At 41.0% G+C, this 14987-nt stretch overlaps 1 protein-coding gene across 1 annotated transcript; it reads left to right on the top strand.

Annotated features, from left to right (window-relative positions):
• Positions 1-6401: 6401 nt before the first annotated feature.
• LOC127848872 (uncharacterized) lies at positions 6402-12430 on the top strand. The gene is made up of 5 exons (XM_052381534.1): positions 6402-7090; positions 7754-7882; positions 8078-8720; positions 9245-9395; positions 9570-12430. The coding sequence occupies exons 1-5, from the start codon at positions 6584-6586 to the stop codon at positions 9778-9780; spliced, it is 1641 nt and encodes a 546-aa protein (XP_052237494.1). The 5' UTR covers positions 6402-6583; the 3' UTR covers positions 9781-12430.
• The last annotated feature ends 2557 nt before the right edge of the window (positions 12431-14987 follow it).

Here is a 14987-nt window from a genome sequence, read left to right as displayed (position 1 = left end):
TATACAAGACACGAAGAGCAAAACACAATATAACTATATATAAACAATGGTTAGATAGATACAAACATTAACGATATATATGGATGTTAATATCAACATCAGCAAAAAAAGAGAACTGTATAAATAATATTATTTAGTAAAACTGTGTTATGTTACGTAGAAGAGTCTCCAAGTTGTCCCATCTAGGAGGCAAAAGCGAAATTTTAGACAGGGAGCTAGGAGTATCGTGATATCACGATCATTATATAAAGTTACATATATCCCCAGAATATCTGTAGCCTAGCACCGAAACACAAAATTGCTAGACAGACGATTCCTGGCTGAAAAAAAACTATTTAAATGTACTGTATATACTATATATGAGTTAATGTAATCGCAATGTAGTCATTTAGTGAGTCCCCTACTGTAAAAACATTTTGCAGACTAGTGATGAAAGTTTTGTATGATTGAGGTTGTCATAGTTTATATTAAGAAACATCCGGTGTATATAATTGCACTGCTCAGAAAGACTAGAGCGACACATTTGGTTGAAAGCACTTAGTCCGTTTGTGTCTATTATGGTATTCCATAACTGTTCACGAGTGTTAGAATTCATATTACAGAGCAGAATACGATGGTGAACTATATTCAAATTCACTCCATTACAAAGTGCACATGTATTTATATACGCGGGCATAGTAAGTCGCCCAATTACTCGCATGGTCTTACTACATAGAGAGGAGAGTTCAGGATTATTTCTGGCGATAGTCCATAAACCACACACTCCGTCAGACCGTAATATTGTTGAGCCAAGAAAGGGGTACTTCTCTGAACACTCTTGAAACAGATTTACATTCCTTTTTGTGTAACGTGTCGGCGGAGCATGGTTTTCCACACACTTTCCACCGGGAACAGGCCTTCTGCAATGTATTGATCCAGGATGTGGTGTAGTTCGTACTTGCATAATAACGCACGTATGTCAGGAATAAATCCATGGTGTTGTTTGTCAAAGTTTTCATAATACAAGAGTCTGCTGTTAAAGGGATCTTTTCACGCTTTGGTAAATTGACAAAATTGAAAAAAGTTGTCTCAGATTCGTAATTTTACGTTTTAGTTATGATATTTGTGAGGAAACAGTAATACTGAACATTAACCATGCTCTAATATAGCCATTATATGCATCTTTTGACGATTTTAAAACCTAAAAATTATAAAGCGTTGCAACGCGAAACGATTGAATAATTTGGAGAGTTCTGTTTTTGTCGTTAAATTTTGTGAAACTACGAAGATTGCTTATATAAGGTATAAAATACGTCAAGGATGTGTAGTCGGCGGAATAGCTCAGTAGGCTAGAGCGTTTTTACTTCAGGACTCTGGCAGGACTCCAGGGGTCACTGGTTCGAAACCTGCTCCGGGCAATGTTCTTATCCTTTTTTTTAATTTTTTTCTTAATTTTTTACTGGAGCTTTTACGATCCAATGTTTACATTTATCAATATAAAGCATTTAATGCATAAGTTAAAAAAATGCCAAAATCTGTGAAAAGGCCCCTTTAAACAAATGTTTGGCCATGTATGTATTTGGCAGGTTACAGAGTTGTCCTGGAAAAACCAGCTTTCTGTAATCAACTATTGTCTCCATAGGCACGGCATGGATAGCACATGAAGTAAAGTTAGTTGCAGTGTTTCGTGGCTGACCCTGTATGTGTTTTAGGCAAAACCTATGAGAGCGTTCTAGCTTAATTATGTCCTCTGCACGTATTGAAGTCCACAGTTCACAGCCATATAATGCTTTAGGTATCACAAAAGAGTTATAGACTTTTATAGATGTTGATGGATTGAGTGCAAGGGGAGATATTCCACTATTAACGATACTCAGATATGTCCCTCGAAGCTTGTTGCACGCGTCATCAGCCATTCCTGTAACACGTAGAAACGGGTCGCACTTCAAACCGAGGTGAACGCAGGAAGATGCCTCTTTGATTGTGTGAGTACCGAGTTTGAAAATTCGGTTTGTCTCTCCCTTCAAGCGTTCATTAAAAACAACGACTGCACATTTGCTCGAGTTATATTGGTACTGCCACTGTTTTGAATAGTTGCTACAGATTTCAAGCATTGCATTTAATCCATGAACAGAGTATGACAGCAACAGCATGTCGTCGGCGACTGTAGGTGAGCTGACCCGAATATTTTACACATAGATACCAGCCCCAGATTTCTCTAAGGTACTGATAAGCCCGTTGATGTAGAGTAAGTAGAGCAACGGGGAGCTGCGTCCATCTTGCCTCGTGCCCTGAAGGACGTCGAACCACTCTGAGTGATTCCCCTGATACCGGATACAGCTAGACATGTTCGTGTATAAAGCACAGAATGCAAGAAAGCTTGTGCTGTCAATGTCTGTTTCTGTATACAGCTTGTATAGCATCCCGCGGTGCCAAACGGTGTCGAAGGCCTTTCTGCCATCCATAAAGCATGCATATAGCTTGGAGTTGGACTCTCGTGCAAAATACACAGATTCACGCAGAATGAAGGAAGTCATTAGGCAGGGTAATCCGTCTTGGAAGCCACATTGTTGTTTATTTATATTCGACATTATATTTACTTTTGACCTTGTCAATAGGACTGATTCGTACAATTTTAATAAGACGGAAGTGAGAGTTATGGCACGAAAATTATCCGGCAAGTCACGACGTTTGTTCCCCCCTTTGTGCATAGTAATGATGACGCCACGCTTCATGCTGTCTGGGACGTGTCCGGTACGTAGCATCCAGGTATAGATGTTCGCCAGCACTGGGGATATCACATGTTTTGCATTTATTAGATGTTCATACTGGAGATACTGTCTCGGTCCCTCACCGTTGTACCATCAAAGTTGATACCCGAGCTGAGACTAGAGCGGTTACGGTTCCTGCGGGCGTTTACCATCTTCCAGAACTTGTGAGAGTCGACTTCGGCCATTCTATCAATTTCGTTATTTAAGTTTGATAAATAGATATTAACACATTTTCTATGCAGACGGCGAAATTCTCTTTTAGCAGTTTTATACGCAGAAAAGGCTTGGTCTGTAGCGTCACGTGGCCGACCTTGACGACACCACTCTCTTCTTACCAGGGACATACTGTCGTGAGCCGCAGTGAGTTCCGAGTTCCAGTATGGCTTTAGAAAGGAAAGATATTTTTTCTGCGGAAGTGTAGCGTTTGCATAGCTGGTAAGTCTTTCACACACCCGCACATATGCAGCGTCTATAAAGTATTTTTGTTTCAGGTCACAGTGCGCTAAATCGTGAATATCACAATCATACATTAATAATCTATTATAATCATTAAAATGAGTGTCAATGCATTTGCGCCAATTAACAGACATTATCGTATTATCACATGCATCAGTTTTACGAGTGAGTACATCGATCGAGCAAATGATAGGTCTATGTCTGGAGACATTCATACAATCATCATCTATAACAATACAATTACTTACACAGTCAAATAGTTCAACGGGCACACAAACAAAGTCAATAATCGACTGACAATTGCCATCATATGATACATATGTTGCACTGGCCCCACTGCATTTTTTAGTTTTATTTACTGGGACAATATAATTATCTGCAAAAAACCTATACAGAAGTGAGTCTCTAGATCGCGGACTTTGAGCATCATACTTTGCGTTAAAGTCACCAAGCAATAATACAGTTCCATTGATCGTGTAAGAGTTCCATATGTCATACAATTTATCAATATAGTTTCTTAATATATCAGCTGAGTGATTGACACACAGCAAATATACCTGAAATATGAAAATTAATTGTCCCGGTGATGTCTGAAATTGGACCCCGACTATCCTGTCATCATCAATGGGAAGAGGAACCACACAGATGTCCCATCGTTTGTGCCACATCAGCGCCACGCCCCCAGTTCCTACCCTCCGCGCACCTGGGACTAGGAGCGCACGGTCACAAACGCAGTGCGAGCGGTAATCAGATGACAAAGAATCAATAAAATGCATATTATGTGGATACAGAAAATGTTCTGATATACCACAGAAGTCAATATTATGAGTATTTAAAGAGTCACACAAATATGATGAGCTTGAAATCAGCCCCGTTACATTCCATGTCATGAGTTTTATAATTATCAATAAGAGCGTTATATTGCAAAGTAATACAAACATTTCCATGACAAATAGCTGATATGATATGACACAAGATGATGATATTAGTCAATATTCACTGATTCAGATTCAACCGCAGAAGAGTCAGAGCGATTTACATCGTAGTAACGCTTCGACCACATGGAGTCACGTGATTCGAAGCCGGCATGCTTGTTGGAGCACTTGAAGCGTGGGGGTAGATCGTGGGTTCTTCGGGTTGTCCCGGGTCGGTGGTTGTCATCTCGTTGTTTTCTCAATGCCTCGCGTGACATCCATGGTCGGCAGGTAATACCATGCGGCCAGAATTCCTCTTGCATCACCTTGTCTGCAGAATGATCGGCTTCAACGTTGAGTCGGACTATAACTCTGTCGCGAGAACTTCTCACGGGAAAACTGCGAATGCTCGTTAAAATTGGCCCCTGTGAATTTACCATAGCCGTCACCTCATCTAAAGAGACGCGGCTTTTGTACCCCCCTATAAAGTACTGTTTTGTTCTCCGCCTACTTGTCTGGAAACCCTGATCATCTGTGTACGGTTTGTTTGTTCGCGACGATATAATAACCGAAATAGGTTGGCCGGTCCTGCCAATGTTACCGTCCGTGCGGCTGTGTAAAGCGCCCGTAGGTGTGATGAGTCCATAACTGACATCGGAAGTGCTGGTCCGTTTGGATGCATGGCCTGAATCCGGAACTATAATAACGTCAGTAGGTGACTTTGTATCAACAGAGTGGTGACTACCGCCTGGGCTACACAATGGTGGCCACTCTGAGTCCACTTCCGGTTCTTGGTTTGGTGGAGAGTAGGTTGGCGCAGCCTCGTCACACGCCGAAATGATAACCGCATTAGGTGGTGACGTTGGTCTCCTGGGGTACTGGCTATCCCCGGAGTTACTTAGTGGCGACAAGTTAGCTTTCTCGGCCGAATTTTGGTTACATGGGGGAATATTTTGCCTTGCCTAAAGTGGTTGCACAGCCGCTGTGATAGCAGAGACATTCGTCCTATATAGAATGTTCTCCGTGTTTGAAACTCGCCGGGAAACAGCTAAAATGGCTGATTCGAGAGGTTGTAGCGTAAGTTTCAGATCATTCACACTGAGGTTGAAATTGCTCAAGCAATTAGACATAAACTGTTTACATTCAAGTAGGTCACATTTCATCACTTGAAGCGAGTTGGTGAAAGTTTTCATTTGGTCAGAGCGTATTTTTTCTGCAGCATGTAACATTTGTTTCATGTTGAGAACATCTGTTTGAAGGGCCGTAACATTGTCTTTCAATAGTAAGACTTCACCGGAAGTCATGAAACATGACACATCAGCTCCAGTGATTGTTGTCTTAGGTGTCTTGCCCTGTGAGGGTCTTGATTTGCTGAGGCTGATAAGCTCCCGGATGTCGCAATAGTCTTCCCATTCCATGACCGACACTAGTTTGTAAATGTCTGTAGCAAGTTTCACCGAAAGTTTCTCGCCTTTCCGAGTGGTCACTCTCCTCTTTAGGTCAGCTTGAACCCCGAACGGAAAGTCGTCATAAGCTTTTAGCGCCTCAAAACACATCATTCTTGATTCCTCTAAATCGGGCTCCGAGTATTTATATTCACGCAACAGGCGTGATATGAACATGCCCTCCGGTAAATCTCTGTACCAAGACACTAAACGGTTATATTCTTTAAGAAATTTGTCTTCTTTTACAATGCCCGATAAGTTCAATTCGGAAGCCATCGAGTCAAAGTAGTCTAGATTTTGATTTAGAACATAAAAAAATAACATTTAAAAAATCGACACGGGTAAGGGGGCACTTCAGCTTCCAGCCCCCCCCCCCCTTCCGCACTGCCTTGTCGCTGTGTCAGATAATATATATATAGACATAAAAGAACGTGTTTATTCGAGATTCGCAAGCGTAGTATTTTAATATATTTGAGATTCGGACGCTTTCGTTTCTCCAGTGCATACATTCAAGTGCATATTTGAAAATAACCAAATGGACCCACGTCCCTTTAAACGCCAATTTCTAGCAAGAACTATGTATCGGCCATGTGTTTTTATTTATTTTTTTTATTTTGAAAGTTATTGCGTATTGTATGTATGTGAGGATTAATTTCTGCAATATCAGTAAATAATAGTTGTGTCACTCAGGTTGTGGATTATCCACATCGCTTAATAAATCCAACGGCAATATACAATTTAGCGACCTAAGAATGTGGGAGTAACGACAGTCAGGCATGTCTATTTTCAGGATCACATTTAGAACGCGGATGGTTTTGATGCACACCTTTTGCACTGTATTTCGGAACGAAGCTGCGTAAAGGATGTTAAATATTTTTATATGTTTAAGTAACTGATTATATCTGCGTTTGTTCTATATGTTACAATATACGGAAATGATGTGAAAATAAATCGTTGAATATAATTGCGATTTTACTAAAAGTATGTATAATTATGTAACAATTGTTTGTTATTGAACATGTCGTGCTTGTTTAACGCCATGTTTCGGCCTCTCGAATTCCTTTGTGCTTGGCATGCGGTACTGATGTGCATTGCAGCGACCGTGTCTAGTCCGCCATGTACCGGAAATCACTGTTTACCGGGACAACCGTGTATGCCGTCATTTCCGGAACGCCTTGCGTTTGCGCGCGATTTACAAGGGCAAGTTGTCTACCCATCAGATCCGGAATATCGAGGTCTGAATATCGTATACAATCCTCGGACGACTGCGTATCCATACGCCATAGTTTTTGTGAAAAATGTTGATGACGTCATCAAAAGTGTGAACTTCGCAAACCGATACAAGTTGCAAATAAGTGTGAAGTCGTCTGGTCAGGATTATATCGGGAGATCTACCAAAGACGGTACGCTGCAAATAAACCTATCTCGTCTGCAAGGAATTGCTTTTAATCTAACTTCCGGTCGCAATGAAGCGGGGGAAGTGACGGTGCAAACCGGAACCACATGGAGAAGGGTGTTCAACGAGGTACAGGTCATCGCTTGTGTTTTAATAATTGTTATCCGCGGCATGGGGCCTTACCTTATCAAAGATATTGCGAAACGTTTTTAAGTTACGTCTTTTGCAGTTAAAGATATGAGTAAATGGTTAGTGTTTCCGTAACGTTCAAATACAGAGCTGCCATATAAATGAATTTATTAAGGACTTGTTCAAAAACAATTAATACAATTACAAAAATAATGAAGTCTTTGATGTTGGTTATCGGATTTATCATTAGTCTTTAGATTATATCTAACCATAGATAAAAATTACCTACGATGTTAAGAAAAACGGACCCTGTATCCGGCGAAACGCGAATTATGGTCTTTGGTACAGGTCATCGCTTGTGTTTTAATAATGGTTATTTGCGGCATAGGGCCTTATCTTATCAAACGTTTTTAAGTTACGTCTTTTGCAGCTTAAGATATGGGTAAATGGTTAGTGTTTCCAGAACGTTCAAATACAGAGCTGTCATATAAATGAATTTATTAAAGACTTGTTAAAAATCTAACCATAGATAAAAATTATCTACGATGTTAAGAAAAACGGACCCCGTATCCGGCGAAACGCGAATGATGGTAATTCAACTTAGTAGTACTGGTATACAATTGCGTGCACACGTGACGTTCAAATTAGTTTTGTATTTCACAGACATTCAAACGCGGGCGAGTGTTACCCGGAAGTGCTGCCCAGACGGTGGCGATCGGAGGTTACACGCTGGGCGGCGGCCATTCTCCCGTTAGCCGAAAGTTCGGACTGGCCGTTGACAACCTGCTTGATGTGAGATATTTATATGAAACAAAAAACAATACGAAACTAAAACAGCTAAAATCTTTGAACACGTTTCTTTAATAAGCAGTGTTTTTCTCCACGACATTTGAATATAAAAGCTTGAGAAGACATGCCCGGTTTAAATAATTTACCGTACGTAAAAATTCGAACTAATACTAATTACTAATGACATGTTCTCACCAGGTGGAGCTCGTTGCTGCAAACGGAAGTCTCGTCTATGCAAATGAAAACTCCACTACCATCGTAGATCCAGTTTCCGGTAAGAAAATGACGTCATCAAACACGGACATTTTCTTTGCCGTTCGAGGAGGAGGCGGTGCGTCGTCCGGGATCGTGACGTCGTTCACGTTTCGACTGCACCTCGACTCAGAAATCGTGTCAGTATACTGCAGTGCGCCTTTCTATGACGATAATGGCGGTCATATTGGAAAGAGAGTCTTACAACTGTTTGAACGCGTTCTGACGTCACAGCTGGCATCAGAATGGGGAGGCTACGTCATATTTTCATCAAGAGCTGCGCCAAATACTAGCAATTACGGGTCTATTACATTAGCATTAAACCACTTTGGTCCTAAGAATACTTCGTCTTACCGGACAATCAATCCATTCCTGAGCGCGTACGGTCGATACTGTTCGAGTCGACACATCCCGGCGTTCTCCGACTACGTCAGCGGCATGACGGACTCTGAAAACCGGAAGAACGTGTTCACAATGAACACGCTGCTAGACACAATGACGGACGATTTCTTGGACTTTGTGTTCGGTCTGCTCCTGGACAGACACAACATTTCCGGCGAGATCGTATGCACGGGAACTTTGATAGGAGGTACATTTTGTGCGCACGTGGTTATTGGTCATCGACCATTAGGTTGTTTATTGATAAATTTCGCGTTTTATCTATGGGCAGTAAATTTAAATAGGTTCATGTGCGTCGTATACTTAAGCAAAGATTTCACTTCAAATCTATTAATATCTGTACATTTGATTCTGATACTAATTGAGTAAATGTTATCACGAGTATATTACAGTTAAATTCCTTTTCTACGTGTCAGAAACAAAATTGACACACACAACCGTTATTTTAATACGATTTTTGTGGTTTCTGAAAAAACTAGAATAAATTAATGAGATACAATTAATGCTAATTGTATAACACGTCGACGAAATTAAAAACAAATAATTTTTAATACACAGTTGTTCTATTTTATTAGCGAAATAAAATATGAATGCTTTATCGATTTTTCTACAGTGAGCACAAAAAGTGATTTTGTTCCAAAATTATAAACTTACACCAACATCAAACATATCATGCTCTTTAGACATAAGGCACATCTTCTCATTATTCTGTAGGAAATATGCGCAATGTGGGAGAACACGAAACTTCCGTTAACCCGCGCATGCGCACAAGTCATCTGAGCTTCACGTGCGACGTGAAGTGGGACGCCGGGGAGGTGGAGCCGCAGGTTTCCCTCTGCGCATCTCAGGCTGCGCATCTCATCAGGTATTAACAACTTCCGGTCGTACACTGCTGGTTATGCGTAGTAGCGGGACATTTCAATACGAATTTGAGTTCATGTATCAAATTTCTTTCTGCGTTCTAAACAGCGCTATTTAAAATAATCGCATATGTATATGTTTTCACGGATTGTTCACTCCACGTCGTCTCTTTTCGCAGGTTCGGGGTCGGCGCATATTACAACAATCCCACGGAGTCCCTTCCAGACTGGCCCCTGCAATATTGGGGCACCAACTACGCGCGCCTGCTCGCCATCAAGCGTCTGTGGGACCCTGGTCATCTGCTCTCGTGCACGCAGTGCGTTGGGGAGGAGGTCACCGGGTGGACCGGGAGTAGTCCCGGTGTCAACGTTCCTATTCTGATCGGATAAAACACGTCCTGTTATTTAACTGTATATATACATGTATGAACAATTAAAAAAATGAAAATATGTTTTCTTTAATGAAAAAATCCATATGCACGTTCAAGACTCAATCGCCTTAGTTTGTCAAACCCACGGGCACATGTGTTATTTTAAAACTCTCGTGTTTGTATTCTGTTCATGTATTTGCATGTTCATTGTTTCATTATTCGTGAATATATAACAGCTGCATGCAATTACTTTGAAACACTTAACACTGCATTCCGATATTGTGTTACTAGTATAAAACGAAAAACATTACAACTGCATCGGGAGTAATGTTAGAAAATGCATAAACTTGCACTTATTAATATGCTAAAAAACGCACTAAGCTGTTCTGGACATTATGTAAGAAGCCATCGCAGTTGTGCGTTGATTCGCTGGCTGCAACAGACCGACACTGGGTGCTTCAAGCAGTCAGGCGAGACGATGGCCACCACCGTCTTCTGGAGTCGCCTCACATCCGGGTGTTTGCGCGAGTGCGGTGGGGTAAAGTCCCAGACGTCATCCTCCAGGTTTGGGTCATGATAAAGCACCAGCAGCTTCAGACACGCGGTCTCCAGGTCGTCTCGCAGACGTTGGTACTTCCGGGCCGCCTCAACATCGAGCTGTCGTAGCGCCGGTCCTATGGTTACGGATTCCAGCAGAAAGGTGGCTGGACCTTTATCTAACAGCTCTGTCATAACACGGCAGAGGTTCTGTCCCGTGAGAATGTCCGTACGCCCGGCAAACAGGTTTCTCTCCGGCATGATGTAATGCGGAAGACAGTTGTCTATGACCGCGTCGCGTAACCGTCTCAATGCGTCCAGGGTATGGTCTAGGAGCGTGCTACTGGTGAAACTCTCCTGGGGTATTTCTTCCGCCATCCAGAACACGATCGTCTGCAGGACGAATGACGAGATCCTATGAGTGACCGGAAGGAAGTAGGTCCTAGCGAAGCACTGCAGGATGACGAGGATTTTGCGCTGCGTGTCGTTGAGGCTCCTCACCAGCAGTTGCTCGGCGCCGAAGAAGCAGATCCGCCACTCGCGCTGCACGCTGGGATTGATCCGGCTGTCCACAACGAGCGTCGCCTCCGATCGCGTCACGTGCTGGATGGTTTTGTTCGGAGGCCAGTTTTGGGCCCGCCTCCTCTGTGCCCATCTTTTCAGAATGTCCGGGCACATGCATCGTAGGCCGTAGTTGACCACTTTCTGTGGTCTGACTGCAATGCCGAGAATTTCACTCCGAAGGTAGCGCTCTTTCGAAAGCTTGACGTTCTTTCTGGTTTGAAGTGCACGAAACAGGTTACTTGACACGTATATCTTGCCGTTATCCACGACGAAGCATGACCTCAAGTCGGAGAGACTCTTGCTACCGAAACTCGCAAGTCGCAGTTCAGTATACCCCGGAGTACACTTGTCCGTCAGCATTTCTACCACGGTATAGTCCGGCGGCAGCGTTATAATGCCTTCTTTCTCTGTACAGATTATGTTCTTGGGTACCAATAACGTATCAATATCAGCCGTTCCCAGGAATACGTCGTTCGCGTTTCGGCTCCCGATGACAACGTGAACATAACGTGGGTCGCGGAACAGCGTTGACGTTAAAGACTGTAGGACGTCCTGACGGAACTCGGCCATTTCCTTACTATACCCGAGGCTGTCAAGCACTGATGAGAGGTGCTTTGAAAACACGGGAAGGAAGAGTATCTCACCTGACAAATGAAATGTGTATGTTAAGTCCATTTACGAGTTACTTTTATTGTTGTTAACGAACTTGTGTATAACTATGATTGAGCTTAAGTTTTTATTTTTATTTTATTTTTGGTCGAATACAATTCATTTCTATGTAACAAAATATTCAGATATATACATTAATTCAAGACAGAGCCATACAACCAATAAAATAAATAAAAAATACAAAGCATACAAAATATCGATAACAATGAATTCAGAAATTAAGCGACTAACAATTTAAAATGAGCTAAACTAACCGGTGAGGCTCAATCCGGGTAGCTGACTGACGTCACAACCGGTGCCCATCTGCATGCGGTTCTTCATCACCTCCAGCTCCCCGGTCCGTGACCTCGGTGTGACCTTAAGGTACAGCCATCGCAGAAACTGCTGGATAGCCGGAACACGGGATCTTTCCCCGCCGTGGTAACTAGACAAACTTGAAAGGCTCTTCCAGCGTTGCGTTGGCGCGAAGTATTCCATGTCAAATTCATCGTCAGGTGCGTTGTCGTTCTGCGCTTGCGCTCGCGGGAGAAAAGTTACTGTGTGTTCGTTCAGCGCCGTCGTACTTCCGGACAGGAAGCGAAGTTGCTGCTTCCACGCAGTCGGTCGGTGGTAAGAGCTGTTCATCGTTCTTGTGGTATACTGGGGCCAGTTTCATTAAATATCGATTGTTATATTATAAATGTTTTTTTCCGACTGCATGACACTTTCTTGAACACGGATCTGTGACAAGTATAGTATAATTAGTTCGTTATGTGGATTGGAATTATGAACAATTGCACCGAGAAAATTAAATAAATGTCCGCTTATGTAAAACGTCTTCTATCCACTGTTTAACAGATATCCAATTTTGTCATGTGTTTTATTGCAATTTATATAAATAAATATATTTGCTATCTTTTCTATGTTTAAGCGACTTAATTTGGTTTTAACTATTGTGTTGTTTAATTTTAATAACTACCGATTTCGTTAATTATTTATTAACACTTATGCATAAATATGTGATGACATTTAAATCTGCTTTCAATGTTATTCATTCGCGCAACAGTTTTGTTATGTCGTTTCTTAAAAATATAGACATTTGAATATATTATATTATTTTAATTAATTTATTCACAATAGATAAAGTCTGTGTAATGTTTAAATACCGTCTCCTCCACACATTACGTTACCACCTCTTACCAATCAAATACACTAATGTATTTTTCAAACAAGTTATGGTTTTAATTAAGCGAGCGTTTAATTTGCCGAGTTTAATTTATTCGAGTGAACAATGTGTACGCATTCGATTACACTACCAGACACAGATTTGTATTTTATGAAATCTAGAAGGGCACATTCCAAACGCGGGTCATGGATTTCAATAGACATCAATTAACATTAAAGTAACTTCTTTATAAAAGCAATCAATAAATATTATCGTATAGTATCAAGTGATACAGCTTTTCTTCAATACACAATACATATGATATAATTATATCAAATTCGGTTCAATCATTAAGTTTCTTCCAGGCCGGAGAGGCATAATTGAAATGCAAGAAAAACAAAATATTATAAGTATTTCGGGTTTTGCGGTGTAGTATTAAAGGGATCTTTTCACGCTTTGGTAAATTGACAAAATTGAAAAAAGTTGTTTCAGATTCGTAAGTTTTCGTTTTAGTTATGATATTTGTGAGGAAACAGTAATACTGAACATTAACCATGCTCTAATATAGCCATTATATGCATCTTTTGACGATTTTAAAACCTAAAAATTATAAAGCGTTGCAACGCGAAACGATTGAATAATTTGGAGAGTTCTGTTTTTGTCGTTAAATTTTGTGAAACTACGAAGATTGCTTATATAAGGTATAAAATACGCCAAGATGTGTACTCGGCGGAATAGCTCAGTAGGCTAAAGCGTTTTTACTTCAGGACTCTGGCAGGACTCCAGGGGTCACTGGTTCGAAACCTGCTCCGGGCAATGTTCTTTTCCTTTTTTATTTTTTTTCTTGATTTTTTACTGGAGCTTTTACGATCCAATGTTTACATTTATCAATATAAAGCATTTAATGAATAAGTTAAAAAAATGCCAAAATCTGTGAAAAGGCCCCTTTAAGGCTAAGACAACTGTGGTTTGCAATGTGTCGACTACAGACAAGCAGCCAATGATTTATCAATAAACGATTGTTATTGATAGATCTGTGTGTGTGTGTGTGTTCCGAAGTTTATGTGAGGTTCTTTCGCGCCTGACGCCGTCTTATGGGAGGACCAGATCGAGTATGTCCGAGCACTCCTACCTAATTATCATACTAGACTCATAAAAGTTGGCATGAATTTCAAGAACAGCTGATACTTGCAGCTATTTACTTTTAATGATGGCATTTTGGTGTGGTATTGTAGTGTGGGAGAGGGGGTAGGAGAACACGAAGGAAACGCCACCAATCCAGTACATTGACCTCCAACCAAAACTCACATGCTGCCGGGGACAGTGATTGAACCCTGGTCGCTTAGGTGAGGAGCGCGCGTACCAACGACAGCGCTAAGCGGACAGCCATGTTCATAGATTTCTGGGCTTACTACTTATTTCAGGAGCGTCTGCTGACAATTATATCAAGTCTGTACAAACACACCATTGTCAAGACAACTATGCAATATATTTTTATGATGTCATGCTATTATGATTATTAACCCACTGATCCGCCTAGCGACCGGGTGGTCACGGGTTCGATCCCCACTGCGGAAACGTTCTTTAGATTCCCCCTTAAGACACCAAGTACTGGTTCTAGGCCCAGGAAACGGACTCGAGAGCGTTTCAATAAGCCTGATCCTTTCGATGCAATCGAGCTAAAATAAATAGGTTTAAACTAATAACCCACTGGCTAGTAACAGTTGTATATAATATATAATGTTTTTCATACTTAACTGAATTTTCTTTCAAGCACAAACAAGAACATAATAAGTATGCTCAGTTAGAAAAGACACCACAGTATTTTTCGGACGAAAAAACCCTAAAAAATAATGTGCATATTTTTAAATGGATCGTCTTCCAGCATGGGAGGCAACTTGTCCCATTAGACATGTTTATTTATTACGATAGCTTCCCTTTTATTAAAAAAACAGAAGACAGAACTGAAGAACGGGCGACAGAATAAAGCCATTCATCAAAATAACAATTGAACTGCTGTGACTTGCAGAAAGATAATCATCGCTATAGTGACAGATGATTACCAATATTATAAAGATGAATAAAAGATCACTTTTGATATGTTTTAGTAAATTGTCGATGACAAAACAGCCATAAAGATCCAGTCGATAATGACATTCCTATTCGATAATTTCAAACAGAGTAATCTCCCGTAGCGGATGGCCTGATCGGGCCAAGGATGAATACATTGTGATACAAAATTATCAAACATAATTATATTGATACTAGGTACACAGGAAAATAATAAGGTAATGGTTTTATCTATCTGATTC

The sequence above is a fragment of the Dreissena polymorpha genome, chromosome 10 (assembly GCF_020536995.1).
Source record: "Dreissena polymorpha isolate Duluth1 chromosome 10, UMN_Dpol_1.0, whole genome shotgun sequence".
In the NCBI taxonomy this organism is placed as follows: domain Eukaryota; kingdom Metazoa; phylum Mollusca; class Bivalvia; order Myida; family Dreissenidae; genus Dreissena; species Dreissena polymorpha.
The sequence above is the reverse complement of the archived record's forward strand: the minus strand, read 5'-3'. Positions and strand labels throughout refer to the sequence as shown.

Coding starts and splice junctions, on each gene's coding strand:
- LOC127848872 (XM_052381534.1), top strand. CDS start 6,584: ATGTCGTGCTTGTTTAACGCCATGTTTCGGCCTCTCGAATTCCTTTGT. Junction 8,721..9,244: donor CACGGGAACTTTGATAGGAG/GTACATTTTGTG, acceptor ATTATTCTGTAG/GAAATATGCGCAATGTGGGA. Junction 9,396..9,569: donor CAGGCTGCGCATCTCATCAG/GTATTAACAACT, acceptor CTCTTTTCGCAG/GTTCGGGGTCGGCGCATATT.